A 26373-nucleotide genomic window follows, 5' to 3' on the forward strand; every position below is an offset into this window, starting at 1 on the left:
CGTGGGAAGCTGAAGCTTCCCAACGGTCCAACTGAGAATCACCGAGCATGCACACACCCCTCTCACCCCACAGACAGACCCCTGAATCTCAAGTCCATTTCTTTCCCCAGTGGCTTTAAACAGACATCTCAAAAAAATAAATTTCGAGGTCATGATCAGAATTTTCTGCTTTATGTCAATGAACATATGTGTCAAAATAACAATGTTTTGGCATCTTTGAATCTCTAAACATCTTTTCCAAATACTATAGAAACTCTGAAAGATTTTATTTCTGATTCTATCCTTTTTCTCTTCCAGGATTCTAATCAGTACCAGTTTGGTAAAACCAAAATTTTCTTCAGAGCAGGACAAGTGGCCTATTTAGAGAAACTCCGACTGGATAAGCTCAGGCAGAGTTGTGTTGTGATACAAAAGCACATCCGTGGCTGGCTCCAGAGAAAAAAGTTCCTCCGAGAAAGACAAGCTGCCCTGACAATCCAGCAATACTTCCGGGGTCAGCAAACTGTGAGGTACCCTGGAGCCGAGGAAGCGGGGGGCATGGTGTGGCTCAGGTGACTGCTCACCTTGTGGGGAGGGGCCTGTCAAGGACGAACGGCCTTTCTCCTGGGGGGCGCAGATGTGTGTGGGTGCCCTCCTGCAGCCGGCCGTGAGCCTGGAGATGAGAAGATCATGTCCTCAGGGCAGGTAGTGCTGACCCTGCCTACCGTTCCCACGGCAGAGGTGACCCCTAGGACCCCGAAGCTCTGATCAGGGTTTTGAAGTGAGACCAGGTAGAGGGACTGGGCCCTTTTTCTGTGGGAAGTGAAAATGCCGAAGGCAGTCAGGGTCCTGGTGCAGCCCCTACGTAGATGCCGTGAGTAGCCACTGACCAGCCTACCTGCAGAGAGTGGGCGGCCGACCGTACCCGAGGGGTCCATGGCAAGGCTCTGCCAGCAAACACAGAGCGCCCGCCGAGGGGATGGCTGAGTGGAGGGCAGTTCCACCAATCTTACCCCTCACCGAGTGCTCCCCAGAGGCCGGCCCGGGCTGCCAGTGGGATGGCGTCCTTCCGGACAGCAGTGTGTCTAGCGTGCGTCCGCGCTGCCTCCCTCCTTGGCGTGCTGTGAGGAGAGTTGAGAAGGCAGCTGTTTAAGGGTCAGGCTGTGTCACAGAACCCGACCTCTTCCTGAGCTGGAGGCCTGACCTCCAGCAGCATCTGGGCTTCTAGACCTGACTGGCACTCCACAGCCTTCATCTCTGCGTGCTCCAAACTGGGCTTTGCCACCCCGCCCCAGATGACTGTCTGACACATATACACAGCCAGGCCTGCCCTCCCGTGCCCCTGGGTCAGGTGACAGCAACCATCTCCAGGGCAGGAAAAGCCAGGGTTATTTTCTTCCCCAACTCAGGCCCCCTTTCTGTTTGGGAATCGCCGTGGCCTGACAGTTTTACCCCGGCTTACCTCTCGTGTCTGTCCCTTCATTCCAGTCCCATGCCCCTGTCCTACATGAGGCCTCCACCACTGCTTGCCTCCTGGTCCCACAGCACAGCCTCCCCCAGCTGCCTGTCTTCCTGAAGCAGGGCCTGTGAGAGCCACTGCCCTCCTCTTGCCCTTAATGCTTCCAGTGACCCCTATTTCCTACACTCAGTCATGACATGGCTTTCAAGGCCCCCAATGGCCTAGATGCATTCATGAGAATGGAAGCTCTGGGAGATCCAGGACCCTGCTTTCATACACCATTGTGGACATTCAATAACTATATTTTGTAAATAACAAATGGTCTCTATTTTTCTAACCTCACTAATTTGTTTCATGTATCTTATATTCTGACAGTTCCAAATTCTTTTTCTGAATATTTCAGGCATTGCTTAGGTGTCCGTGTGTTCACTGGTCCTTAGCCTGAAATGCCTTTTCCAACCTCACTTTCTCCAGAAATCCTACTTTTCCATCAAGGCCTAGCTCACAGGCAGAATCTCTCTTACAGATCTATTGGTAGTTACTTTAGTTTTCCTTTTATCCCACCTGGCCATTTATAAATCTGTCTGCTACATGAGGTTGTAAACTCTGAAGGTGAGAGCCTTGTCTTTGCTTCCAGTCCTTTATACAGGAATTGACAAGCTGTTTCTGTAAGAGCCAATTATTTGGGCTTTGGGGGCCATGCAGATTCTCACAACTTTTCAACTTTGCTGTTATTAGCCACGGATAATACACAGATAATAGGTGTGGCCGCATTCTCATAACACTGGACAATAACAGGCAGAAGGCTGCAGAATTAGTCCCCGGGCTGTAGTTTGCCAATCCCTGATCTAGAGCTTCTAGCATGGTTTCCCACGAGGCTGAATGAGCAGGTGAAATGCCAAAGCCCAGTTGTTTTCACATATGTGAGTGACGGTGGACTGATCAACCTGAATATGAAGAGTGCGCAAGTTGCCATGTCATTCCCCTGGCCTGGAGCAGGTCCACATTCAGATCAGGGTGAAAGGAGAGGTGATGAGACTGACTTCCCGCGGGCGTTAGAGTCAATGAGTTCTAGAGTTTAATGGGTAGATATGCAAAACATTTGACTATTCCTCGGTGGAATGCTGCGCCATCTCGTCACTGTCCCATAGAAGTCCGTGCTCTGTGGATAACAGGTTCACTCTGCATTCTTTTTAACCAAGGAAAGCTGTTACGGCAACAGCCTTGAAAGAAGCATGGGCAGCCATCATCATTCAGAAGTACTGTCGTGGGTATCTCGTCCGCAATTTGTACCAGCTGATTCGCGTGGCCACCATCACCATCCAGGCCTACACCCGAGGGCTCCTGGCAAGGAGGAGGTATCGAAAGGTATGGCTGACCCCGTGCTTTCTTAGGACACGGGTTCCCCAGGGCTCAGGTTATTTTTCACCAGTCATAGTGAGATGGTTCTTTTTCTGCATGAAGACCTTCATAGAGAACAGGGAGTCCTGGTATCTGAGTGTCTGTTCATACATGTCCACTACAGGTCGGTTTGGTCATCGTTTCGAAGATCTAGGCGTAATAGGACTCTGGGTTGATTACAAGAAATTTGTATTTTACGCTCTGAGAATATTTTGATAGTTGCGTCTCTCAATGTTGGAGGAGTTGATGAGAGAAACAGTAGAGAGCCAACCTGTGTTTCATAAAATCTTGTTTTAAAGATGCTGGAGGAACACAAGGCTGTGATCCTTCAGAAATATGCACGGGCGTGGCTGGCCAGACGTAGATTCCAGAGTATCCGGCGATTCGTGCTCAATATTCAGCTTACTTACAGGGTCCAGCGTTTGCAGAAAAAGCTAGAAGATCAGGTAGGTGTGCATAATGTATCTTTCATATGTACTTTTCCTAACCGATTTATTTTGTCCTGGGCCGATTCCTTACCTAACGCTGTTAAGATTTATGCCCATGTGTTAGGAGGTTCAAATAGTTTATGTGGACCACCCGATCTAGAAAACAGAAGTACACTGTAAAAGGCTGCTCTGTGCGGTTGTGTAGGTTGTACACTGCACAAGGACAGCTGCCCAAGAGTGCAAGTGGGGCTGAAATCCAGGTTGGCTTTGCTTTTGCCAACCCATGTGTCCTGGTACAAAGCTGGGCGGCCTTGAGGCAGGGGTGCCTTTTTCTCACCTGCACAAAGATGTCGGCATGCCAAGCCGTGCTCCCTCAGGACTGTGTTGGCTCAGAGGAGTTACTTCTTTTTAATTTGCCCAGAGGTCTATATGGTCTACCTGCAGCCCTGCCTATTTTGGGGAGACTCCTCATACCATTTCCACTGGTAGGAAACAAAATTCACATGCTCTTAGCCAGTGGGGAAGGGCTGTGGCATATGCAGTATCCAGATCTATAAAACTCACTCCTGGGCCTGTCCCAAATAACACCGAGCTTCTCCTGGGGTAAACTTGAAACTTAGCCATGAACGATGCCATAGGAGTCCTTAATGAAAGGATGAATGTGCAAAAAAACCCTTGAGGTTTTGATGCAGCTTCTCATTGTGCTCTTGTGCGCCAGGCCTCAGGTTATGTGGCTTGTGCAGATCAGCACCAAAGAGCTGCCGTGACAGCTGGGAGCGGGGCCCCTGGGAGTCCCGACGCTGCCGGGGCTCCATGCGAGGTACATTCCTTTGTTAGGGCTGCCGTAACAAACAGTCACAGCCTACGTGGCCTACACAACAGCCATTTCTTTTGTCACACTTCTGGAGGCTAGAAGGCCAAGATCAGCGTGTTGGCAGAGCTGGTTTCTACTGAGTTGTCTCTTCTTGACTTGCAGATGGCAGTCTCCTCCCTGTTTCTTCACACCGTCTTCCCTCAGTGTCTGTGTCCTAATCTCTTCTTATAAGGACACCAGTCATACTGGATTAGGACCTGCCAATATCACCTCATTTTACCTTAATTTTGTCTTTAAAGACCCTATCTCTAAATATAGTCATTTTCTGAAGTGTTGAGCATTAGGACTGTAACATGTGAATTTGGGGGGCAGCAGGGGACACAGTATATCCCATAGCACTAGGGTCTTGGAGCTCCAAGATTGGGCTGGTCCCACACTAAAAGTGCCATCAGCTCAGGAAGTTTGTCTGACCAGATCTGCCTTGCTATTTGCACTGGGATGAAGATGCTCATACATGCCATCATAATGATAAGTGGGATCATTGTAGATAAAGCTCTGATAGATTTAGATACCATGTCAAAGGTTGTGAGAGGCAAATGGAACAGCTTCTTTATTTTGGATAAACCCCTAAACATCTGCTGTTTTTTCCTCTAGAACAAAGAGAACCATGGGCTGGTGGAGAAGCTGACCAGCCTGGCTGCTCTTCGGGCCAGTGACATGGAGAAGATTCAGAAACTGGAATCCGAGCTGGACAGAGCAGCTGCCCACAGGCAAAATTATGAGGAGAAGGGGAGGAAATACAAGGCTGCCATGGAAGAGGTCTGTGCTGGTTGTGATTATGGAAATCCATGCAAGAGGTCACGGCACAGCATTTTCCCACAAAGCAGATTTCTGCAGAACAGATCAATTTTTGCTGTTGGCTTCTATCAAAAAAGGAAGCCTACCTTTCAGGGGAGGGGAGGTCAGAGGCCTAGAATCTGGGGGAAGAGGAGGAGGCTCATGCTTCAAGACGTACAACATAAGGTTTCCTCTTTTTTCAACCATCATGAACTGATGAAAGCCCTTTTAAAGAGAAGGAGCCCTGGCTAGATGCTTTCCTCTCTTCCAGGATGATCTTGGTCCCCGGTCACTTGTCCTTCTGGTGTGTGCCCTGAAGGATCTTCCCCAGAACAGCAGTGCAAAGCTTGGGGCAGGTTTTCGTCTCCATGGTGTAGTAAAATGAGCAGTAGGCAGAGATCAGATGTCCCCAGCTCAAATCTCGTCTTTGCTGCCGTCTGGTTGGGCAACCTTGGCAAGTCCCTTACCTTCTCTGATGTAAGATAGGAATAACAAAAAGGGACTGACAGGGTCGTTGTGAGAATAAAATTGTCAGATGAAATCATTTAGCCAAGTGCCTACCACAGAGCCCTGCACAGGTGTGAGCTGCCGTTTTCTGAAGAGGTAGTATTTATTACCCTCTATTCTCCTGTACTTTCCAAAGTCCTAGAGCGCCCAGTTTGTGGCAGCCTGGAGCCCCAGGGCACCCTCCGCGTTGCAGACACTGCCGGTCACCAGCCGTCAGCACCAAGGGGCCCAGCTGCCAGCTCAGCAGATACTTCACTAGGAGAAGCTAAAATAGTAGAGCTTCTGTCCTGATCGCATCCGTCCTGATGGATCCACTTTATATCATAAATTATTTATATCATATTAAATATATAAATACTTTGGCTATTGAGAAGCTTCCAGAAAAGGACAGAGGCATTTCCTTGGCTACGAGGAGACCTTGGATTTAGTTGTTTCTCCTTGACTTCGGCCATTGCCGGGCCAGGCTGAGAACCAGCGTCTGCCTGAAGTCACATGGAGCCCTTGTGCATGAGATGGAATGCAGCATCTTGCAGTGGGCCGGCGCTGGCTGTTCGCCATGGAAAGGAGCTGAGACAGATAGATGCGTGGATGCGTAGATGCAAGGATGGATGGATGGATGGATGGATGGAGAAAAATGCAGCCTTTCACCAAGAAAGGCTGTACTGACAAAACTTCAAGTGAGGTTTTTAAAAAGCTTTTTTTCTTCCTTTCACTAGAAATTGGCAAAGCTTCAGAAGCATAATTCAGAACTGGAAATACAAAAAGAGCAAATAGAACTACAGCTCCAAGAGAAGACTGAAGAGCTGAAAGGTAGAGCCCAAGGCGGCCCGATGCGTGCTTTCATGTGCTCACCTGTCCAGGCATTCGAGAAATAACTACTGGGTGTGAACTGAGTTTTAGGCAGAATCAGGAATCTTTGATGTATTCCCAGTGAGATGAGAACATTTCTTGCCTCGCAGGGAACAACTGTATTTAACTTGTGGTAACATTACCCTGCAGACTCTTCCGTTTTATTGCCATCTTTTGTTAGACGGCACAGCAATCCCTGTCTCAGAACTGCCTGGGCCGTTTGCTAAATACAGATGGTTGGGCCATCGGCCTGGAACTCTTGCATCAGGAGATGGTGTCTGTGCATGGTACAGCCAGGGTGGTTCAGACATCTATATTTTTAAAAAACTTTGTGGTGATCCTGATGCACAGGGAGGGTAAGGCTGGAGTAATGTTGCTGCTGGCCAAGGATCTGTAGTCAAATTTCAGATCTGTCCATGACTTGGTGTAAGTGGTACCCCCTCCTCTGCTCCTGCCCTGGCTCTGAGTGCAGTCCCTGCTGAGCCCTTGAGCCATAGCACCCCGGGCTGCCGGATGCAGACCCTTGGATCCAGTGGTACCACTTTCCTTCAGGGGTGTGAGCAGCCACCCTTAGCCTAGCTCTGTCCGACTCAGGTGCTAATTGCAAGCACTTGCTCAGTCCCAGTAGGAACGGGAATCTGACGGTTCCTGACCAGATGGTTTAAATGTCCACACCTGATCATCTGTCCTGTCCAGGGCTCTTTCCTACAAGCTCTGACGGGGCAGCAAGGGCATGGGAGTTCAGGCCTGGGGATCTAGCACACACCGGAGGCCCAGCAGGGAGTGGATACCCTGGGATCCAGAGGAGCACAGGAGCCCTGGGGGTTTGGGTCAGAGTATGGGAGAAAGACATGTCAGTAGGAAGAAATAAACATCCCGAGTCCCGGCCGGCAGAGCAGAAAAGGCCGTTTGTTCAGAGGATGGCAAGCATGGGAGTGACCTCCTGCTACAGATAACGCGCATCCTCCACCCAGTCTCTGAGGACTGATGGTGTGGGCGCCGATGAGCTCATGAGGTCAGAGTAAACCTGAGTAAATGTCGGACCTGAATTAAGGCAGGCCTTGCCCACCTCTACCTTTTTTATTACAATATACTGCTCCTGGGTGTACTTGCTCTTTCTTCTAATTTTAAGTGGGTTTTTTCCCACAAGAACATTTAAATTCCTATAAGTGTGTCCTTACAATTACATATTTGACAGCACTGACATATTTGGGTCCATAATTTTATATTTCCTCCTAAAAAGTGCCTGAAAACTTTCAAACCCAGTGTTCATGAGCTGCTTCTCCTATGGGTCTCTCTACACATGGCAAACAATGTTTTGTGAAAAGCTTACCCTGGGACCTGTGACTAGGGGATGTTATCACACGTTTCCCCTTTTTGAGATTCCAACATGGACGCCATCCCATTGCTCCCAGGACAGGAAAGTCACATTTGGGCACGTCTTTCACCCTTTGGCAAATGGCCTAGGATTTAGTAAGCACCAGAACTGAAGCCAATTCTGTGAGTGAATTGAAAATTGAAATTATATCAAATACACTGACTTCTAAATTAAAGCTTAAACATTTTTCTAGTATTTTCTGACTGACTCATGACATTCTGAGGCAGTCATTTTGATTCAGGGACATTTGATACCTCATTTGAATATTGTTGGCTTTTTTTTTTTTTATCAAGTAATTTAGGGTAGCTTTCATCACCTTCTCCCAGGGCTTCCCTCTGGGGCAGGATTCAGAATGAGGTAGGAGTCAAGGATGGGGTGTCAATGAAGTACAGATAGAGATGTCAGACTTTGATGGGTTACCCCCACTTGTAAGGGCACCTGTTGTGTGTGGACATGTTGGGAACCAGGGGCTGTCACGGCTTCAGAATGACCAGAACCGCAGGGATCATTGCCCGGCTGTCCAATGTCGCCTCAACCTACGCTTTATTGTTAGAGACTCTCGTACTGAGATGCTAACAGCCGCTTTGTCAGACTTCCTCTTCCCCAGATGAAAACAGACACTCTATTATTTCCTTGGTTATCATGAATGAGTGGTTCTCAGCCGAGAGAACCACTTTGGTTCCCCTTTCCCTGTCAGGGGACGTGCGGGCTCGTCAGAGAGAGTCTGGGTGGTCGCAGCTGGAGCAGAGGAGCTCCTGGCTTCCAGTGGCTAGAGGCCAGAGCTGCCGCTCGGCATCCTGCGCCGCACGGGATGGGCCCCTCTCCACAAATAAGGATTTTCCAGTCTGAAGCATCGACAGTACCAAGACTGAAACCCCATCATGAACTGACGATTTTTCTTCCCAAAGGGTTTCTGTGTACTTTTAATAGTAATATATACTATCTCAAAGCCAATATGCCTTTTTAAACAAATAATAGACCAAAAAAAAAGTACTATAAATGAAACTATTCACACATTTCCAGCATGACCAATTTGTGAGAATTATTATTTCCCCTTCTTGTCTGTATTTCTAATTTCTAAATTATAAAAGTGACAGTTACCCTCCCATCTTAAGTCCTACTCATGATTGTTATCACAGCCGTGCTTTCTTACATGTGACATGAAACCATCGAGGCGTTGGTTTGCAGACATATTTCAAAGAGCATTCTCTCTTCACAGAAAAAATGGACGACCTCACCAAGCAGCTCTTTGATGATGTGCAAAAAGAACAACAACAGAGAATGTACGAAATCTAGTTTGCCTTAAAGCTATGGCTTCCTTCTCTCTCTCCTGTTTTATATTTTGCTTCTCAGCTTGCAGATAGCAGGCCACAGATACAGGAAAGCGGGGGGGTGGAGGGGAGGGATGAATATTTGTAGGAAGCAAGAGATTCAGATGTGTGAGAGCCGAGTCCCCCAGGGTGCACCTTTCAGGCCCAGCACAGGTCCTGCAGCTCTGGGCAGTGGGCCCCCAGGAATTTCTCGCTTTCCCTTCATTGCTAAGACAGAAGTTCAGACACTGCCATCCCTTTCAGCTTCCATCAGGTCCAAGAAGTAAAACTATTGCCTAGGAAATAAGCCTGCCTCCCTCCCATGTGTGTTGTGTCTGTTAACTTGACTCTAGGGGGCAATAAGGGACGGAACCCACCTCACAATAGTTAAGGCAGGTCCCCATGATCTTGTACTCTACCAGCCCCACCTTTCCTGTCTCGGTGCCAAACGCTTTGCTAATCTGTAAAGACTGCAGTCTACACTCCCTTCTCTTATAGAGTCAACTCAAAGGTTTTAGATCTCAAAGGAGGGATGCATGGCAGGGTGTTGGGGAGAGACAAAATATTCTTGGCATGTTTCTGCTGGGGGCTGGAAGGCTCAGAGCTGGGGTGGTAGGATATACAACTTCCCCACCTCATTGGCAGAAGAGCCTGAGTCTTAGTAAGGAACAGGATGCCAAAACGTTAGTGGCGGGCATGTCACCGAAGAGCTCCAAGAGTTACAGATACGTGTTTCATGATCCCATGTGAGTTTTATTTTTATTATTATTATTTTTTAAAACCATTTTATTTATTTATATGAGAGCAAGAGTGAGTTAGAGAACACAAGCAGGGGAGCAGCAGAGGGAGAGGGAGAAGGCTCCCTGCTGAGCAGGGAGCCAGATGTGGGGCTCGATCCCAGGACCCTGAGATCATGACCTGAGTCAAAGGCCGACGCTTAACGACTGAGCCACCCAGGTGCCCCATGTGAGTTTTAAAATAGGGAGATTGGGTTCTTCACCTTGAAAATTTTATTTTTCAGGGCACCTGGGTGGCTCAGTCGTTCAGCGTCTGCCTTCAGCTCAGGTCATGATCCCAGGGTCCTGGGATCGAGCCCCGCATTGGGCTCCCTGCTCTGCGGGAAGCCTACTTCTCCCTCCCCCTCTCCCCTTGCTTGTGTTCCCTCTGTCGCTGTCTCTCTCTCTGTCAGAAAATAAATAAAATCTTTTTAAAAATTTTTAAAAAAGAAAAAGAAAATTTTATTTTTCAATGAACTCTCAACTCTAGGAGAGGGGCTCAGTTCTTGGTGTCTCACTGTGTACGAGGGCCACTTGGGAGCAATCACTTCAAGAAGGGGTTTGGAGAGGCAGGCTGAGGCCAGGGCCCTTTAAGTTCTTTGCAGTCCTCATCAGCACTCCCCTGTAGCTTGGTCTGGTCCCTGGTCAGCTGACCGGGGACGTTTTAGCCCCTGTCACAACCCTTGAGGAGTGTCCAGATGCCCACAGCCTGTGGGTGACTCCCGACCAGCGTAGGTACAAGTCTGCGATTCTTTCAGCATAGACTGCTGGCTGCAGTTTGCTTCTTTGAGGGTGTTTTACTGCCCTCTTAGGAGCACTGTGGTTTTTTGAAACACCTGAAAACAAAGTTAAGTTTGTTAATATCTATAAAAGGAAATGAAACACAAACCTACTGGGAATGTGACTCTCTTCCTGGGCGTTCTCCCTTTGTGCTACGAAGCCAGTCATAAAATGAATGGAGATGAGAGCCTAGCAAGTAGAGCGATGATTTAATAAACTCCTGGAGCCCCTGGGACTGCTTCTGTTCTGGCTGGCCCCTCTGGGGTGGGCTGGTCTGGGTCGTATCTCTCTCTGGTTATTTTCTTGGTCAGTCATCCCGTATTTAATTGAGCAACTGTCTCACAAGGAATTGGGTTTCCATGGACTTTGGGGCACCTGGATTTGCTGCAGTTTATTGTAGAATATTTGAAGGGCTGGCCCCTCTGTCATATTAAATGGCTATATTAACTTATTTAGGACCTAGCCAAACCCTTCTAGGATCCGTGGAACTTGGCAGGGGCCAAGATTTGGCAGAATGGGCCAAGACTTGGCAGAATGTGCCAAGGTCTTTTCGGAGGGAAGGGGCCCCTCTAAGAGACCCCAGGGAAGCCCACAGAACTAGGGTGGCTTCAGGAATGGAGTATCGCAACCACCGCCGAGTCTTTGAGTTCAGCCTCCCTATCCTGTGTTTCCTCTGTGTGGCCATAGCAGAGCCGCATTTCTCAGATCAGAAGGTCTAAGAAGTTTCCCTAACCTAAGGGGACAGGAAACTGGCAGCTACAAATAAGGCCATTGTCTATTGGAACTGTCACAGTGGATCCTAATTAACTTGTCTCCTTTCCGAGTCTCTTCTTATTATTTTCAAAATGATGTATTGTTCTAATTCATGGTAAGGACTTTAGAGAAATCCTGAATTAATTATTTCTTTTCTTTTGCGTCTAGACTTCTTGAAAAAAGTTTTGAACTGAAAACACAAGACTATGAGAAGCAGATCTGGTCTTTGAAAGAAGACCTTCAAGCTCTCAGGGATGAGAAAACGCACCTGCAGCACCAACTAGAGGAAGAACGCGTCACCTCTGATGGCTTAAAGGGGGAGGTGGCCCAGCTGAGAAAACAGGTGAAGGTAGAAGGTGCTTCTCACTTGCAGATGAGCTCTTGGGCTACGTTACTTGAGCTGCATGGAGGGGGCAGTTTCACACTCCCATGGGATCAGGTAGCTAAGAGCAATCTGTATAAAGGCTAAAGTCAAAACAACCCTCATTTCTCCAGTTTTTCTAAGGATGAACCCCCAAGTTGCCTTTGACTCACCAATAATTGGTTTTCATTTTTTAAAAGTCAGCTTTCCAACTCTTTCAAAATTATATAAGTTATTCAAATATGCTGACCTAGAGAATATTTTCAAATTAAATGATAAATTTTATCTAAACCCTTCTTATACATTCCATCATGTTGTTATATTTCTATAAATATCTGTGTTAAAATTAAATTACCTTATTATCAGAATCTTTTATTTTAAATAGTTATCAGAAAATCCACAAAAGCAATGATCCATGCTTGGACAACCGAGGCTTAGCTGAATTCCTTCCCTACCAGAAAACACAAACCCGAGTGTCCCTATGTTCTTCAATGCAAAACATTTCGGTGTAAGTTTGGAAAGCTTTTAAGCTTCCACTAAGTAAATGAAATGCATGTTAGTAGAATATTATGAAGATTATGCAAATGTTCTCTGTGACAGTCGTGGAATAGCCACGCATGGCTTAGAAGAACTTTAGGAATCCCATCTGGGTCACCTCTTGATTTCACAGGAGAGCTGCCCACATTCTCTGGGCCCCGGTTTCCTATTGTTGAAAAGGAGGAGTTTGGACTGTGGGATCAGGGAGGACCACGTATTCCCCTGACTGCTTCACTCTTCAGAGTCACACGAGGCTCACGTCAATCCATGGGAGTCGTGTCCTCTGACTAGTCTGCATCTTGGGACATCATATGGCTGCTCTTGGAGTGAGGTCCCACTATTTGTCACTCGCTTCCTCTTTGGTAGCTAAAACTTGGTCCAAACCCTCTGATGTGGTATATTAAGATTCATCTGATTTTCACAGAAAATAAACAATCAGTCTGTAAGTAAATACATCTATGACTTGGAACATTTGCTGAAACGTTACCAAGAGCAGGGCTTTTGGATTGGACAGTCCTGGAGCCCCATCAGCCCTCCTGTGTGGCCCTGAGCATGCCATTTCACCTCCTGTAGCCCCCGTTTTCTCATCTATAAATTATTACTCCATCACCGTGTGGCCTATTATAAGGATGAGGTCGTGTATGTAAAGTGATCGGTAAATGTCAGTTGGATCTCCCTCTTCACCCTCTGAAGAAACTGGAGCTGCAGCCCTTAAACACTTAGACTAACTGAGAAAAGATCACGGAGAGGTTATTTCCTGCTGCAGATCTCCCAGAGCTACAGAACCTCACACCTGTGATCCTTATTCAGGCTGCCCTCTCGAGGTAATAAAGGCAGAATACCGCCTCTTCCCCACAACCTGTGCTCCCCCTCAGTGCACCCTGATTGCACCCCCACGGCCAACTCCCAGCCTCCTGGGTACCCCTGGCTCAGCCGCTGTGGCACGTTTACACCTGCTGGGAGCCCAAACCCGCAATTATGATGGTGGTGGCTTGCCCACATCCCTGCATCCAAGAGTTCATCATACAGTGAAAGAGAATTCAGCCCCTTAGATTTTACTTCTTTTGAGCCCCTTTCCTCCCCAGCCCAGCTCAACCTTGTAGTAAGGAGCTATTTTCCCTTTATGTAGTAAGGAAACTAATTCTATTGTTATAACCAACTATGTCTGAGATTAAGTTAACAATACTTTGAGCAGTTAAACATGCTTCAGGGCCACACTGTGTGGGCAGTGATGATTTAACAAGATCCTAACTGGGTGAGGAAGTCTTGGGTAGATACACGATACTGTAATAGTATTCTCTTTGTCTGGCATAAGCTGTAACAGCTACTTTTTCTTCACCCGGTACGGTCATTGCTGTGATACAGACAATCTCTGAGTTTGAAAAGGAGATAGAGCTTCTTCAGACACAGAAGATAGACATGGAGAAACACGTGCAGTCACAGAAACAGGAAATGAGAGGTAAGAAAAATACCAGTCACTGAGCCCATGGGTGCAGACTGAGTTTATCACGGGCGTCACTGCTAAGGAAATGTATCCTTTGGTATGAGCCCGGTTAGTTTGCTGGTTGGTTGGACATGTGGCAGGTTGAATAGCTGGTTGACTTCATAGCTGGTAGGTTGGTTAGCTGATTGGTTGAATAGCTGGTAGGTTAGCTGATGGTATGGTTAGCTGGACACTCTGTGAAATCTAGAAAAGTGGGACCAAAAAAAGGAATGTGAGAAGAGATATCATGCAGAAATGTCATTTATACCAGCTCTGCATTTTCCCCTCAGAAAAGATGTCCAAGATCACCAAACAACTTCTTGAAAGCTATGACATTGAAGATGTTAGAAGCAGGTAATCATTTTCGCATTACCAAACCTTTAGAAACATGTAACACACGAGTGAGATGATGGATTTTCTTACTCCCCTTATTTTCCAGGCTCTCGTTGGAAGATTTGGAACATTTAAATGAGGATGGAGAACTTTGGTTTGCTTATGAAGGACTAAAGAAAGCAACACAGTGAGAAATTCCCCCAGAGTTCTTTTTGATTTTCAGAGATAATGAATATTGGAAAGTCAGAAGTTTATCTTCCACAGATTTGACACAAAGGGAATTCCTTATAGTGGGATGATCTAATAATTGCTGGAAATATTTCAAGAATTAAGTAATGAGCTTGATAATGAAAAACAATCTTTTTATAGGATAAACTTCTGAGTCATAAGACCTGTAATCTGTACAGGGAAAACTGATTATATGAAATAAGTAGCCAGTGTTACTATAGAGATATAACTATGTTTAGATTTAAGGAGTTTGCTGTAATCTTTTACTTACAAACTTTGTCTTTTAGAACAATTTCAGGTCCACGGCAAAATTTAGCGTAAAGTACAGAGATTTCTAAGAGATTTCCCTGCCCTCACCCCACACAACCAGTATTGCTATCCCCATCGAGTAGTACATTTGTTAAAATTGATGAACCTACATTTATCTGTCATTATCATCCAGAATCAATAGTTGACTTCAGGGTTCACTATTGGTGTTGTACATTCTCTGAGTTTAACAGATGCATAATGAATGTCTATTTACTACTGTTGCATACAGAACATATTCTTAAACTATTAATGTGTAATTTTAATAATGTCTAAAATTTTTTACCGTTAACTGCATATTAATGCCATGTAATGCTCCCTAACTGGCCAGAAGGGTTTTATAATTCTACGTACCAAATTCCGTAGCCTGTCACTATGTGTATCTATGTAAACTTTGTGTCCTTAGCATGGTTCTCATTGTGAATTTTCGTAACTGCTGGGCATGTGCACGCTCACGGTCAGCAGCACAGCGGAACAAAGACCATGTGGTTCATTTCTTGGCCTCTCCTCTGACAGCATTTTGGAGAGCCATTTCCAGTCCCAGAAGGACTGCTATGAAAAGGAGATCGAAGCTTTGAACTTCAAAGTGGTGCATCTAAGTCAAGAAATCAACCACCTGCAGAAATTATTTAGAGAGGAGACTGACATCAATGAAAGTATCCGTCATGAAGTTACCAGGCTAACATCAGAAAACATGGTATGATCTTAGCCGTGGGGCCCCGGGGTGGCCATTATTCTAGAGATGTCATTTGTTAGTGGAATAAAATTCAGTTTCTTGGCAGTAAACGATGGATCAGAATTATGTTTTCTGGAGTGAAATAACTGGGTCAGAAGATAAACTATAAAATTACCCTAGGCTGGAGAGCACTTTGATTTGAAAGTGGGTTTATTTACCATAGGATGGGTCCAAATTCTGTGATGTGCACATGTATTTTTAAATCTGTGTATTTTAAGTCTAGCTCTAACCCCTTGGAAAGTGACCAAAAACGCTAAGGTAGAAGGATGACTCTGGAGTGGGGTATGTGTTCAGGTCTATCCCTCTGTGCTTCTCAACTCATTTTCTCAAGGACTTCTCTCTTCCGTGATGCCGGTTCTCCCCCCCGGAGTTTGTCTCATCCTTTCTTCTAACTCAGGCCTCAGCCCTGGAGAAATGCTGGAGGAATCTCCTGACTGAAAGAACATCCCTTTCTGGGGTGCCTGGGTGGCTCAGTCATTAAGCGTCTGTGTTCAGCTCAGGTCATGATCCTGGGGTCCTGGGATCAAGCCCCGCATCGGGCTCCCTGTTCAGCGGGAAGCCTGCTTCTCCCTCTCCTCCCTGCTTGTGCTCTCTCTGTCACTATCTGTCTCTCTATCAAATAAATAAATAAAATATATTTTTTTAAAAAAGAACATCCCTTTCTTAACCCCAAATCACCTGTAGCCACCACCCCATTTCTCTGGGGGAGCTGGCCAGGCTTCTCAGTGGCTACCTAACAGATTTCTGCACTCACCTCCCAATTCCCCCACAGCCACGCCATTCTTTCATAGGCCCCAACCACTGACCAGCGCTGCCTGCACACGGCTGAGCCCAAAGTGCTCCTTTTCACCCCCATCTTATCTCTCAGCCACATTTGGTGACGTTAATCACTCCCTCTTCCTCCCTGCTATTTGTTCTGCCGCCTTCCAGGATACCATGCTTTCCTAAGAACCCATCTCACTGGCTACCCCTTCTCAGCTTTCTTACCATTTCCTTCTCCTCTGCCTAACCTGAGAGTATTAGGAAATCTCCGGGCTGTGTCACAGGTGAGGAGATGTGACCCTGGGCACAGCAAACGTGTGGAGCAGTGGTTAAGGACCTTCATGTCTTTGTTTATCCTTTGGATGAAACTTTACTGAGGAACAATGCAGAACGTGCATCCAAATGCACAAACACGTATTCTTCGTGTGCACTTCAGAGGCACAGGTGTTTTTATACACTTGGATGAGAGAAAAACTATTTACCTGACTGAGGGTGGAGGTGAGTGACATTTAAAGAAATATGCAGACAGGGATGCCTGAGTGGCTCAGTTGGTTATGCATCTGCCTTCGGCTCAGGTCATGATCCTGGGGTCCAGGGATCGAGTCCTGCATCGGGCTCCTTGCTCAGTGGGGAGCCTGCTTCTCCCTCTGCCTGCCACTCCTGCTTGTGCTCTCTCTCTGACAAAGAAAGAAAGAAAGAAAAAGAAAGGAAGGAAGGAAGGAAAAGAAAGAAAGAAAGAAAGAAAAGAAAGAAGGAAGGGAGGAAGGGAGGAAGGGAGGAAGGGGAAGGGGAAAAGGAAAGAAAGATGCAGACAGACAAGGACGGAGGACTGTGAAACATACTGGATCATTCCAGACCTCCACTTACAGAGCCGTGCACCGCCTGGAATTCACAGGGCACGGAGGCACCTCTTTGAGATGATTTTCGTGTACCTAGATGAGGAGGTGGCGTCTCTGGGCCTGGGCCGAAGAGGACGGCTAACCTCAGCAGAGCCCCCACACGGCCTCCCAGACAGTGACTTCCTTCTCCCCCAGGAGACCCTGGTGATATCATGGTTGTAGCTGTGTGAGAGCCACTCCCTCCAAACGTGCTGGTATTGCTTGTGACTCTGTAGATCTTGAGGTAAAAAACCATAATGCCAAACCAGCCTAATGCCTTGACTGGCTCTCCTACACAGCAATACCAGACGTACGCTCCCTGGGGCTAAACACCCAGACGGTCTAGTTTGCTTCTGAGTAGCTCTGAGATTTTGAAGTTCACAGACAAAAGTGTTTTGTATTCAAATATTTCTAATTCTTCTCTAAAGATGATCCCAGACTTTAAACAGCAGATTTCAGAACTGGAGAAGCAGAAGCAAGATCTGGAAATCCGCCTGAATGAACAAACGGAAAGCATGAAAGGTAACTGAAACTGTCATGAAACTGCTTCTAGGAAATGGATTCCCGTGTCCAGGAAATAACGGAGAAGTCATTGTACCCAGGGATCTCGAACTCTGGTTCTCCAGGGGCCCAGCCAGGTGACATAAGTGGGCTGAGTGGAGGGGACAGTAAGGTGCATGGCATTTAGAGGTGCAGTGGCCTCCAAGCTCCGTTGGTTGTTGCCAAGTGGGAATATTGACCCCAGTGTTGCTTGATATTCCTATCTTTCAAGAAAAGCCAGAGATCCAGATTTTTATGTGAAATATCACAATTTTGGAATAATGGCTTTGAAAATTTTTAAACATTGTTCAGACCAAACAAAACCTAATCTCAAGCAGGAAACAGTTTAGGACTGTTTCAAAGCATGACCAAATGCAAATCAAAATGCGATATGGACCCCAAAGTAAAGACAGTTCTTCTCACTACAGGAAAACTGGAAGAATTATCTAATCAGTTGAACCGCAATCGAGAAGAGGAAGGAACACAAAGAAAGTAAGTGTTAATGTGTATGTTCTTCAAGTTCATGCTCATGTAATGCTTTTCCTTTCTGAAATTGTGGGAGATACCAAGATATGTTAAGCCAAAAAAGCAAGGTGCTAATTAAGGTATATGATATATTACCATTCAAATGTGAAGGAAAGAAACATGTATGTACACACCTCCTCCCCTCCCCCTCCACACACACCCCTGGGAGAACATACAAGAATCAAAACATTGCTTGTTCCAGGGAGCAGACATATTTTTCAGCTTTTATACCCTTAGAACATGGATTCAAAAAACTGCTGAAATAAGATTGTGTGTGAGAGAACAGATTTTTCTCAGAGCAGACCATTTAGGGTAAGGCTTGAAATCCATGTGACAGAGAATCTTCGCTGATAATCCCCCCAGATTTGCATCTTGACCAGCAGAGGGCCTGGTGCTGTGGGAGAGCCTTGCAAGGAAAATGTTTTGCCACCAGCTCGTTGACATACTTAATTTTCAGAGCCATACATGGACACCCTATGTCCTAGAGAGCATTTTTAGTCATGTGACTTTATTGGTAGGATGGGGCTGAAATGAGGGCCCCAAATAGTAGGAAAGTGGTAAGACACAGTCTTGGATCTTTTTTGATGGGCTACTACTTCTCTTCTCTCTGATCCCTGGCTTTTTGAGAGTCTGGTCCCCAGGCTGTTCACAAAGGAGATAATCATTGGGCTTTTGGTCATAAGGGTGTGAGTGGGTGTGAATGTCCCGGAGAAGCGGTCAACATCCTTTGGCAGAGTGGAAGCAAGAATCTCTTATCAGGCTAAGGAGACTGGGGCAGTCGTGGGCAATTTTATACCCAGCCAGCCCTGATCTTCACCCCCACCCTCCACCCCCACTTCAAGGACATTTCTTTTGAGGTACTATTCACTTTACACATAAATTGGTCAAAGTATTTTTCTGTCTTTGGAAATAATCATTGTTTGCTATGACAATGAGTGACTTCTCCAAGACGGTCAAACTGATGCCAAAATTTCCTTTATTTTTTTCTCAGGACCATAGAGGCCCATAATGAAATATACACCAAAGAGAAAAAGAAGCTGATCAGTAAGATTCAAGAAATGCAGGAGGCCAGTGAGCACTTGAAGAAACAATTTGAAACTGAAAGTGAAGTCAAGAGTACTTTCCAGCAGGAAGCATCTCGTCTAACTATGGAAAACAGGGTGAGAAGTTTTCCAACTTGTTGATAAATGACTATGTGCAGATGTCACCGAAAGGGGGGACATGCCACCTAAAGCATATGATGAATGACTCCAGACCAAAAGCTGCTTCCGTCAGAGCAATCTGTGTCCTTATCTCAGCAGACAGGTGGTCTCTGAGGTTGCAGCCTTCTGCCGGGGAGCCTTGGGGACTTTCATGGGCCACACCAGGGAAGTGTCCCATAAAGTAAAGGGATGACAAGAGGAGAGATGAGCGCTGTCCCATGGATAGCAGCCATCTGAGATGACGATGTTCTGGTCTACAGCAAGCCTTTTCCCATTAAAGGCCCATGCTTGCTTTGGGGGTATGCCCTTCCTACAATTTTTCAGGTCAAAGTGTTCCTCTATGAAATGATCATGATGGTAGATGGCAGACGTTTCAAATTGTTAAATCTTCATCAAATTGTAAGTGCTCTGGCCAAAATGAATTTAGGCAACTCTAAGTCAGTTCCCAGCAGTTCTTTGGAAATTTGACTAATGTGTGAAACCCACAGGACTGGGAAGCACCATAGTGGCAGATGGGGCACTTTCCTGGAGTCGGACATGCTCAGGCCCCTTCCTGGGCTGGCAGCCTCCAAGACTATGACCAGGGAAGGGCTCACCAGGGCAGGAGTCGGCAGCCCGGACAGGCCCACAGGCCCTGCACCCTGTTGTCAGGGCCCCCCATTTCTTATCTCACAGGAAAACCACGATAGGATAAAATCATATTTTGCAGGATCAGCATTTAACTTTGACGAGTAATTATATCCAAAGGAATCCAAAGAGCTTACCATTTGATAGCAAGTAACAAATTCCAGTCAGGGGCACCTAGATGATGACCATCTTTTTCTGAGGGGGATACAACTTTCTCAGAGAATAGCCTCCTTAGGTCACACTGGATAAGCAACTGCTGAGCTTTTGTGAGCGGTGGTCCTGCCTTCCGCACGGGTGCCTGTGTGTGCGTCCCCGGGGCCTCAGCCGGAGCCCGTGGTAAAGGAGAGGGCAGTGGGTGGGTCGTGCATGTTGCGCATCTTGCCCCACGTGAACGTTCACTCCCTCACTGTGAGCGCGCAGCTCTAGGTTTTGTCAGTCCCTGAGCTGTGTGGGATTTGTATGAGTTTGTTTCTGATGCTCCAGCACCGGCAGAGGGTGCGGTGAAGTCCCACTCAGTGCCCCTCCTCAGGAGCCCCTCTGTGTGTGTGTGGCTCGGTTCCCACGCAGGGCCAGGCCACGCTGCTCCTCCCACAGTGCACCGAGCCGGGCAACACTCATAGCTACCTGTTCACTCCAGCAGCGTATTCCCGAGCCAGTGAGTAACCGTGGTGTTGTAAATGAACCGAATAATAGACAACAAAAAATTATAATTTCTATATATGGGGGGGGATTTTGCCCACAAATGAGACTTCACCGTATTAGTTTCCTAGAGCTACCATAATAGATTACCACAAATTGGGTGGCTTAAAACACCACAAATTTGTTCTCTCACAGTTGTGAAGGCCAGAAGTCCAAAATCTCTAGGGGACAGTCCTGCCTCGCTTCTTCCTGCTGCTGGTGGCTCCCAGCATCCTTGGGTTGTGGCAGCGTCACTCCTACCTCTGCCTGTGTCTTCATATGGGCTGTATCTCTCTGTGTCCTTTTCTATTGGAAGGAGAATCTCACTGGATTTAGGACCCACCCTAATCCAGTATGATCTCATATTGACCCTTAGTTTAATGGCAACTGTAAAGACTGTTTCTAAATAAGGTCACATTCTGGGGTTCTAAGTAGACATGAATTTTTGAGGAGACACTATTTGACCCACTACATGATTTTTGAGTAAAAGAAAAATCCTTATTAAAAAAGCGGGGAGGGGCGCCTGGGTGACTTAGTCGTTAAGCGTCTGCCTTCAGCTCAGGTCATGATCCCAGGGTCCTGGGATCAAGCCCCACATCGGGCTCCCTGCTCGGCGGGAAGCCTGCTTCTCCCTCTCCCTCTCCCCCTGCTGTGTTCCCTCTCTCGCTGTGTGTCTCTCTCTATCAAATAAATAAATAAAATCTTTAAAAAAAAAAGGGGGGGGGACTTTTAGTGATCATCTCACTATTTATCAAAGAAATTCAAAATTAAAACTAGATGTTATTGTTGCCCCTCAAGTAATAGAGATCTTATGGTGCTGCTGAAAACACCTTGCAGTGGGCATTGTCACACATGGTTTCCAGGAATAGAAAGGTCAAATTGGTGTCAACTTTCTCAGGGGTGATTTGGAGGCAAATATCCTGAACCTTTGGAATCACCTTCTTTTTTATTCAGTCATGCAATTTTTAATATCTTACTATCCTGAGTAATTAGATATGTGAACAAAGACTTTTGTTCAGAGTGTCCATGATAGTGTTACTAATTGTAGCAAAAAAAATGCATGTCCAACAATAGTGGATAGAATAAATTGTTGTGTATCATGACTTAGGTATTAAAATGACAGTTCGCATATATTATCAATGACATGGGAAAGTGTCTTCAATATAATGAGAGAAAAATACAGAATTTAAAACTTTATCTGCAGTATGACCCCAATTCTATAAAATGTGTATGTGCCATATTAGGAAAAAAGAAAGGAATGAAATAAATCAAAATGTGAACAATGGTTTCCTCCCGGTTCTCCTCGACTGGTGCTGTTATTATTAGACGTATCTTAGGATGGACTGAGACAGGAGGGAGGAAACTGTACCCACACTCCCACTTGTAAGGCCAGATAAAGTTCCTAACATGTTTAGCCAGAGACCCAGAACCATAGCAGGGGAGACCTAGGTGACCACAGCAAAGAAACAGCACAGTTTCCCTTGGTGCTGAGAGTCCCCGGAGGGCCCAGGGCTATAGTGACAGCATGGTGGGCACTGCTGGATCTGAGAAGCCTGAATCCTTTTTGAGTCAAAGCCCTCAGAATTCAGGAAGAACCTAAACACTCTGCCTTTTCTAAGAAATATTTATAGGCATCCAGGACTCTGCTGGTTCTTGAGCCAAATCCTGCATGGGCAAGGCCACCCCCTTATCAGGAAGGAAACACAAAGCCAGAACCCAAATCTCGGAAGTTTCTCTGCCTCCAGCTTCTGCTATCCAGAGAAACTGTTTTCACACATTTGTATTTTTCAGTTCTGTAAAATGGGCGTTATTTCATTAAGGGAAAAATAGATCAAGATAAATATGGCATATCGATACAATAGGATATTATTCAGCCACAAAAAGGAATGAAGTGCTGATACATACTTGAAACTGATGAACCTTGAACACATTATGCTAAGTGAAAGAAGCCAGACACAAAAGGCCACATATTGTATGGATTCCAATTATGTTTAGCATCCAGAAGAGGCAAATAATAAGGAATCAGAAAGTAGATTAGTGATTACCAAGGACTGGAAGGGACTAGGGGAACAAGTTACAGGTCTCTTTCTGGTGTGACAAAAATGTTCCAGAATTAGATGATGGTGATGGTTGTATAGCTGACTTTAGAAAACCACTGGATGTGTACTTCAAAGGGAATTGCATGGAATGTGAATTACAGCTTAATGAAGCTGTTACCAAAGCATAGATAAAGATGCCTCTAAGCTAATGTCTTTGTTTCTCTTGATTTCTGTAGGATCTTGAAGAAGAGTTAGACATGAAGGACAGAGTGATTAAAAAGCTACAAGATCAAGTCAAGACTCTAACCAAGACGATTGAGAAGGGTAGGAAAAATAACACTCCCTTTCCTACCTTTTGAACTGTCAGCTAAGGTCAACACGCATTGTTTGTTTCCTGATGTGATCCAGAGTCTTTGAAACTCAAAGGAATGATTCTCAACTGGGGCAGGGGGGCGGGGGAGCAGGTTGGGGCTCAGTGATGGGCTAATGGAAAGATCCTTTGGACCAGATGATAGCTCATCAGCTCTCAGATAATTCCAGATGCACTCATGTAATTGTAAGGGACACCCCGTAATGAATACTTTTAACCTCTTCTGCTATTGACTCTCCCCTGTAAAAATGAAACTGTGAACAAGTTTCCAATGTAACTGCTTTGAAATTCTCTTCCTCTCCCAGTTACATAGGATCAGTATCTCCATTTCTGTTAGAAGAAAGAAGTAGAGAACAAGGAAGCTAGACAGGAGTCCTGAACATGTACTGAACTTCACACTTTGAATGCCCTTGTGAGCTCCTGTGAAAAGGACCCTGTGCCTTTCTTTCCCACGTCTGCTTCTGAGTTGCTGAACTTTTCTGACTTCTCTCTTCCTCGCTCTTGATTCTTGTTCCATATTGCTTCCTCTCCCTCCCAACCTGGATCACTAAGGCTGTATCTCCAACTGTCTGTTCCTTTTTCTGTATTCGTTTCTTTGAAGAGCTCCTTTATTGTTCTTTATCCCACTCTCACCTCAGTCTCCAAATGCCTACCACCAACATGAGGATTTTTCTCCTTCAAATCATTAATGATAAATGTCAGTCTGTCCCATGAGGGCAGGGACCACGTCTGCCCTTCCCAAGCCCCCATTGTGTCCCCGTTGTTGGAAAGAATGAATGAACTACCATCTCAACACAAGGATTTCCAAAATCCACCTCCTACTCCTCACTTCTGTTCCTGAGTCCCGGCCGGCCCCTCTTCACCTCCAAGACTACCTCCTTTGCCTTTCTACTACCTCCTCCAACTCCACATGGCTAAAGTGGAGTACATCAGCTTCCCTTCCTATATTAATTATCTATCGTCATATAACAAACTATCCCCAAATTTAGCAACTTTAGACAACACACACGTAGCAACAGAGACTTTCTGAGAGTCAAGAATTCAGGAGCAACTTAGCTATGGGGCTCCGGCTCTGAGTGCCTTCACGTCATCAGCAGGGACTCAGTCACCTGAGAGCTTACTGGGCTGCAGCATCTGCTTCCAGGCTCAGCCACATGACTCTTGGCAGGAAGTCAACCTCTTCTGAACGCTCCTAGGTGCCATTTGCTTCCAGAGTCCCTGCAAGGAACATGCCCAGATACAAGTCACCACACTCAAGAACACCCAAAGTATAATGTCCTTATCAGATATTTCTGCTTCCTTTCTTGTTCTTCCAGGTCCAGATGCAGGGCACCAATCAGACGCCATTCTTACCATAAACAGTATTGCATAATAAGAGAGTTGACATTCTACCTTTATTAGTCTCCAAGGGAACAGAGCTGGTATATTAGCAGGAGAACTTCTCATACAGTAATAAGAAAGTTCTGTTAACTTGTCACCTGCACCACCTTTTTCACCCACCAGACCCTCCTCGCCCTTCTTGGCTCAACTGCTGTGCTGCCTCCTTCATTTGTTAAAGTTCCAGCCACTTCTGTGTGAATTCTTATGGCCTCTGTATTAATTTCCTATAGCTGCTATAACAAATCAGCATAAAATTAGTGGCTTAACACAACACAAATTTATTATCTTAAGGTTTTGGACATCAGAAGTCCAAAATGGTTTCCACAGAGTTAAAATCAATATGTCAGCAGGGCTATGTTCCTTCTTGAGGCTTTAGGGGAGAATCTTTTCCCCTGCCTTTCCAGCTTCTAGAGGCCACCCACATTTCTTGGCTTATGGGTCTCTTCCTCCATCTTCAAATTCAATAGCATAGCATCTTCAAAATCTTTCTGACTCTCTAACCTCTGTTTCTGTCATCACGTCTCCTCTCAGAATGGACATGAATCTTAGGCGACCAGAGGGCAGACTCTGGCCCACCCAAAGATGTCCACATCCCAATCCCCAGAACCTGTGACTATGTTACTTACACGGCAAAGGGGATTTTGCAAATGTGATTAAATTAAGGATCTTGCGATGGGTATATTACCCTGGGTTATCTAGGTGGACCCAATACAATCACAAGAGACCTTATAAGAAGGCGGCAGAGGAATGCCAGAGTGAAAGAAGGTAATGTGGCAATGGAAGCAGAGAGAGAGAGAGAGAGAGGGACGTGGTGACGGATGCCAAGGTCAGGGTGATGTGGCCACAAGCCGGGGGATGTGGGCAGCCTCCAGAAGCTGAAAAAGGCAAGAAACGGATTCTCCCCTAGAGCTTCCAGAACTCAGCTCTGCTGACACTTTGATTTCAGTCCTACATGTGAGGTCCATTTCAGTCTTCTGGGAAAATCTGTGGTGTTTTAAGCCACTAAATTTGTGGTAAGTTGTTACAGCACATAGGAAACTAATACAGCCCCCTTGGGATCATGCAGTTTGGTACTTTGCTCACCAACTGTTCCACAAATCTTGTTTTCTTGATTGTGGCATCAGCATCTTGAAGACAGAAGCAATATCTTGGTTTGCTTTCTCATCCGCATGGTGCTGGATTCATGCTGGCTCTCATGAGGATCCCTTCAAGGATAACTCCACCTTTTTAGCAGTAGCGATACTCATTGATAGACTTGCAGATACGAATCACCACCAGAGGAGTTCTTCAGGATTAATCAAGTTTCCATTTATCTGAAAGCCACAAGCGTTCATGTGCTAGCCAGCCAGAATGGGGGGGAGAGAGACAGAGCAGTCTTGTTATAAAGCCTGTGGAAGTTGCTTCTGTGAATTTAGCTGATTATTTGCCTCTGCCTACAGGCAATGATGCGCGCTCATCCTCAGGACCCAAGGAGTACCTTGGAATGCTGGAATACAAGACAGAAGATGAGGATAAGCTCATCCAAAACCTCATTCTTGGTAGTGAGACCTGGAACTCTGAATGTTTGCTCTGTCACTCACTGCTGCCGTCCTGGGTGGGGGCCGTCGCTTCTCTTCCTCCACTGCTGCTTCTCCTAGCCCAGACTTTCTCAACCTCCCCACTGGAGACCAGATAATTGGTTGTTGTGGGGGGCTGTGCACTGTAGGATGTTAAGTAGCATCCTTGACTTCTACCCTCTAGAAACCAGTAACAGCCTCTAGTCATGACAATAAAAACATCTCCAGACGTTGCCAAACATCCCCAGGGAGCCAGAATTGCCCTCAGTTAAGAAGTGCTGCCCTAACCCCTTGCAAAGTCTAATCATAGGATCCAGATAGAAGACACAGCCTCTCATTTTTGCGTCTTAGCACAGGAGCTATGGTGGAAGTAACTGTGGCTCCTTGTTCCATCTGACTTCTGCTGAGAATTCTATTTGCAGGCAATGTGATGGGGGCTTCCCAGCCACACCTCAGTTACAGGAATGTTCCAGCATACACACTTAAGGGTTGGTGGTCTTAGAACTAATCTTACTAGACTGTCTTCACCATGAAAATCACATGGTTTTCCAGTGGGAGGGA

At 46.1% G+C, this 26373-nt stretch overlaps 1 protein-coding gene across 1 annotated transcript in view; it reads left to right on the forward strand.

Moving 5' to 3' along the window:
* MYO5C (myosin VC) overlaps positions 1–26373 on the forward strand; it is an 89727-nt gene that overhangs the window by 48030 nt on the left and 15324 nt on the right. Inside the window, exons 19-34 of the mRNA XM_036116647.2 lie at positions 298–509; positions 2641–2806; positions 3139–3285; positions 4736–4900; positions 6142–6235; positions 8872–8935; positions 11440–11614; positions 13535–13628; positions 13943–14006; positions 14092–14172; positions 15036–15216; positions 17324–17417; positions 17864–17927; positions 18952–19120; positions 22743–22830; positions 25696–25794. Of these exons, the coding sequence (XP_035972540.2) occupies positions 298–509; positions 2641–2806; positions 3139–3285; positions 4736–4900; positions 6142–6235; positions 8872–8935; positions 11440–11614; positions 13535–13628; positions 13943–14006; positions 14092–14172; positions 15036–15216; positions 17324–17417; positions 17864–17927; positions 18952–19120; positions 22743–22830; positions 25696–25794 (1957 nt within the window). The remainder of the gene's footprint in view (positions 1–297; positions 510–2640; positions 2807–3138; positions 3286–4735; positions 4901–6141; positions 6236–8871; positions 8936–11439; positions 11615–13534; positions 13629–13942; positions 14007–14091; positions 14173–15035; positions 15217–17323; positions 17418–17863; positions 17928–18951; positions 19121–22742; positions 22831–25695; positions 25795–26373) is intronic.

Source organism: Halichoerus grypus, chromosome 8, assembly GCF_964656455.1.
Source record: "Halichoerus grypus chromosome 8, mHalGry1.hap1.1, whole genome shotgun sequence".
In the NCBI taxonomy this organism is placed as follows: Eukaryota; Metazoa; Chordata; class Mammalia; order Carnivora; family Phocidae; genus Halichoerus; species Halichoerus grypus.